The 4,712-nt window shown below is 24.9% G+C and overlaps 2 protein-coding genes across 2 annotated transcripts in view; one reads left to right on the forward strand and one right to left on the reverse strand.

Moving 5' to 3' along the window:
* Nucleotides 1-402: 402 nt before the first annotated feature.
* On the reverse strand, nt 403-1,789 carry Phum_PHUM239560 (phosphatidylethanolamine-binding protein, putative; the record flags this gene model as incomplete). Its single annotated transcript, XM_002426124.1, has 4 exons — nt 403-449; nt 1,125-1,280; nt 1,367-1,508; nt 1,589-1,789. The coding sequence occupies 4 exons, from the start codon at nt 1,787-1,789 to the stop codon at nt 403-405; spliced, it is 546 nt and encodes a 181-aa protein (XP_002426169.1).
* Nucleotides 1,790-3,087: 1,298 nt separating this feature from the next.
* Nucleotides 3,088-4,712, forward strand: part of Phum_PHUM239570 (Nuclear receptor-binding factor, putative) — a gene marked incomplete at both ends in the record, with an annotated part of 2,294 nt that continues 669 nt past the window's right edge. Inside the window, 4 exons of the mRNA XM_002426125.1 lie at nt 3,088-3,099; nt 3,244-3,428; nt 3,936-4,076; nt 4,464-4,646. Of these exons, the coding sequence (XP_002426170.1) occupies nt 3,088-3,099; nt 3,244-3,428; nt 3,936-4,076; nt 4,464-4,646 (521 nt within the window). The remainder of the gene's footprint in view (nt 3,100-3,243; nt 3,429-3,935; nt 4,077-4,463; nt 4,647-4,712) is intronic.

Below are 4,712 nucleotides of genomic sequence, written 5' to 3' on the forward strand. Positions count from 1 at the left end.
TTTTAACTTAAATTTAAATATTTTAAATATTTGTCACATTTCAAACCTTTTTTTATCATTTTTTTTTTTTTAAGGAATCCTCTCGGTTTATTATTATTATTATCATCATCATCATTATCATCATCACTAAAACCTTTTAAAATAAATTTTTTGTTTCTTAAACTTACATTAATCATTCTACCAAGATAAAAATCAAAAGAAAAAATTCTGGAACGATTTACTTTTCTTTTAAGATTCATCATCATCATCATCATCATCATCATCATCATCATCATCATCATTATTATCATTAGCTACTGTTAATCTTTAATTATAGACTTTTAAAATGGGGGGGGTAAGGGAGGGGTAATAACACTTCGAGACATTTTAATTTTTTTTATTTTTTGAAAGGTCGATTTTTTATTACGTGAAAAATTTTTCTGTGTGTACCTGCGTGCGTGCGTGCGCGCCTTCGGCAATCGGTTTTAATTACTTCAAAACCAATTATTTAATATGTCGGCCTCCGAGGTAATTTACGGAAAGGTAATATTATTATTATTATTATTTATGTTTTTAATATGGTAAAACCGTAATAAGATTTTTAATATAAATCAATAATGAGGGGTAAGGAGACGGGGAGGGGGGAAATGAAACGAAAATGCGTGTGCGTGTGCAACCTGAAACTTTCTGCATCATCGTAAACGTACCGAAAATCAAACATAATAATAATAATAAACATTAAAGACATTCGAGTGTTTGTTTTTATTTCAAATGAATCGACCTGGAATAAATGATGAGAAAAAAAAAAATTTCAAGGATCAGGTACGTTGAACTTGTCGTATTTACGAGTTGATATAAATAAATAAATAATAATAATAATTTAAATAAAAATCAAATTTATTTATTTTTTTTTAATCGAAGCCTTAATTAATAAGAAAAATTATTTTAAGAAGAGAAGAAAAGAAAAAGAAAAGCGAAAGAAAATAGAAAACTGTGCGCGAAGAAAAATTAAAAAAGAAAAAAAAAACCTCACTAATTCCTGGATAATAATAATAATAATAATAAAAGATTCGTCGTCATTTTTCAAATCAAAAAATTCATTATTAATTAATATTTTGTTTTAAATTGAATTCCAGCAGCTGGACCACAGAGTTTCGTATGTTTTGCGAGCCATTCATTGAGATGAAATTTACTTCTTACTTTAGGTACATCCAATTCGACGTTATCATTTTCTTGTTCGAATGCCAAGAAAATATATCTGTGAAGTCCAGAACCTTCAGGTGGGGCTGGCCCGTAATAAGCTGGAAAAACAAAAAAACATTTTTATCTCTTTTTACAATTTAAGAAAAACGTTTTGAGATGATTTTTAAAAAAAAATAATAATTACGTAACGAATGTTTGGCTTTAGTTAAATCTCCTTTGGCTAAATCATCCCCTTTTACGTTTGATACCAACCAATGGAGCCAATATTGTCCTTTTTCGTAACCTGGAGGATCGGGATCAACGCACATAACGGTGTAACTTTTATCCTTAAATTTATTATTATTATTTTAAAAAATTTACTTTTTATTCTTTATATTTAATTTTATTATTATTATTTATAACTCACGTGTTTTGCATCGACAAAATTAACTTTAGGTTCTGCTTGCCATTCGCTTTTAACATATTCGCTCCCACAATTTTCCTTATCGACTTTCAAATGATTCGTACCTGAGACCAAAGTCATGAAATTATCATAATGACAAGATGAATCCGATAGTCCTTTGCATGTTTCACCGGCAAAAACCGACATGAAACACATTTGTGACATTGCAATCATAATCATTACATTCATCATGTTCATCATGTTCATCATGCTCATTATGTTCATGTTGCTCATCATGTTCATATTGCTCATCATACTCATCGCGTTCATCATACTCATGATCTTCATGATTTTTTCTATAAAAAAAAAAAACAAAAAACAAAAGTGAAATTCACATTAACCAAAAAAAACACCAATAAAACTTATAACAACAACAACAAAAAATTAATAATTACATTTTTTAATAACGAATAACAGAACAAAATCTTGAAACTGAATGATCACTAATGGCCGAAAAACCAACTATTTAAAGGAAAAGAAAAATCTTGTGATGTCTTGCAAATACAGTAAAGTCGTCAAGGTTAAAACATTTTATTATGTAAATAATCCATAATTATTTATTATTATTGATAATAATAATAATAATAATAATAATAATAATAAATAATCAACTGATAAAAAAAAATCACAAATAAACTACTTAATTAATAATAATTGTATTTATTTTTGTTATTTCAAATAATAAAATTATTATTATTATTATTGTCTCTTAATCGAAAAATAATAATAACAATTAGTTATAATTGTTTATTTATTTATTTTGGGGGGTCGTTCAAAATAACGAAATAAATTGTATCATTTAAATTTATTGCAAAATTTTTTTTTATTATTATTATTATTTGAAGATGATGTAAAAAGGAAAATTTCGGTGGAAAAACATTTACATAATCGGTTTATTTTTTTATTATCCGTTTTAATATTTATCTGTATTTTTTTTTTTTAAACTTAATTACTTTTATCGAAAAAATAATAATTACTTAATTATCAAACGGAAAACTTTGATTATATTTTTGAAATCGAATTTTGCAATTGAGTTACGGAAGTGGGAAGAAGAAAAACCGTTACGATCAAAACAATTTTTAAATATTATTGTACCGAAAATCGATTTCGGATTGTTTATTTAAAATGTTCATTTATTTATTTTACTCTCTTTTTGCAATAAATAAATATATTTTGATGAGAAACATATTTTCGTAATCGATATAAATATAAATTAATAATATTTACAATAAAAATATTGTTATTTAATGGCGGAAACTAAAAAAATTAATTTGGCAACACTGCACTGCTGCCACGTTTTTTAAATATGGAGTATTAGAAAAACGTTTAATGTGACTTATTGAAACAATAGAACTATTTAAATAAAAAAAAATTAAAACCTTAATTGATTTATTAGTTTGGTAATGAAATTTTAATACAATAAATAATTTTGTTTAAAATGTTAATGTAAATATAAGAAAATCATGACTGTGCATGTTCAATATTAAATTAAATAAATTGAATGGATCATTGGTTAGAATCACCTTTAAACAAGGTTAAATTAAGTTTAATTAATTTATTATTATTAATCATTATTTGATTTTTAACATTATTTACAAAAAGTTAATTGCCATTTTTAGGCTCATTTCTATGATAGAAGAGCTAATGCATTACTTAAAAAATACTGTTTCGATGAAGCTATTGATTACCATTTATCTGCTGCTAAATTTTTGACAGAATCTCTTAAAGCAACTGATAATGAGAAAGCTAAACAATCTATACAATTACAAAAGGAGTATCATTTAAAACAAAAAGATGTTTTAAGGTTAGAATGTCTTCAACACCTTTTTTTTTTAGATTTTAATATACAAATGTTTTTTTTAAAGAATTTTTTGAAAAATATTAACAATTTCTTAAATTCGTTTATTATATTTGAGAAAAGGAAATCGTTTTATGATGACAGGTTAACATGTAAACAAATCAAGCTAAATTTATGTAATTTTCTTTAAATAATTTACTCGTAATTTAGTGAAACAATTACATATTGTATATTTCATAACAGATTATTATTATTATAACAAACCTTTAGTAAAAATTTTATGATAAATATAAAAATTTTCATTAAGATTAAATAAAAGAATATGAAACGAAAGTTAAGCATAGAAATATACTGTAGCTTTTCTTTGTGTTGAAATAACATATTTATAATGGTTTGTTTAAGCGACAAGTCGTATATTTTTAATGAAAGTGTTATAAATTCTTTATCGTAATTAATTTTACAACAGCGAATTGTATTTGATGAATTAAAAAAATGATATTTTTTATTTTACAGAGTGAAAAAAATTCAGTATCAATCTTTAAAAGAAGTACTCAGGGTTCATAAAGAGGCAATATCTAGAATGATGAAAGCGAGAAATGGTAAAAATGACGATTCTGAAAGTGAGGAAAATTCATTACAAAAAGTTATTTACAGGTAATTTTTGATAATTTTTTTTATTTGTGTCACAGTTTATTGTGTAATAAAATTTTCAAAATCATTTACTTTTAATGGTTTAAGAGTCGATAAAAAAACTCAAATTATTTCATGCAATTTATGTTAATTTTATTTAATGAATTTGTCCTTTTTATGAATGTAATGTCAAGGTTACAGCTAATTTTTCTTTTATTATTTTGCATCAGTGAGTTCTTTTTTTTTTTTTATTCGGCTTAATTGTAACTCATTTTTCTTTTTGTTTATTGTAATAATATTTACATTTAAACATCTGGAAAACTTTATTATTAATGTCCAGAAGGCATTATAATCTTCCAGGCTGTATGTTTATCATTGGAAGAGTTGATGTTAAATTTTTATTTGTTGCAGAACAATCGAAGAGGCTGATTCTTTGCTAGACATTCTGGTTCATAAAGAGGATGCCAATCATTCTGATAAGGAATTAACGAGTAACGGTTCAAGTGGCGATGCCGCATATTCAGTCGGAACCGTTCATCCTAAAGATGACAAAACGGTGATAGAAGAATTAAAAATAGTCAATTATCAACTCAGGTATGACAAAAAAAAATTTCAAACGTTGATTTCCGTTATAAAAATAAGGGAAAGTCATAAAGTGTT

Source organism: Pediculus humanus, genomic scaffold (assembly GCF_000006295.1).
Source record: "Pediculus humanus corporis 1103172107610 genomic scaffold, whole genome shotgun sequence".
Classification (NCBI taxonomy): Eukaryota; Metazoa; Arthropoda; class Insecta; order Psocodea; family Pediculidae; genus Pediculus; species Pediculus humanus.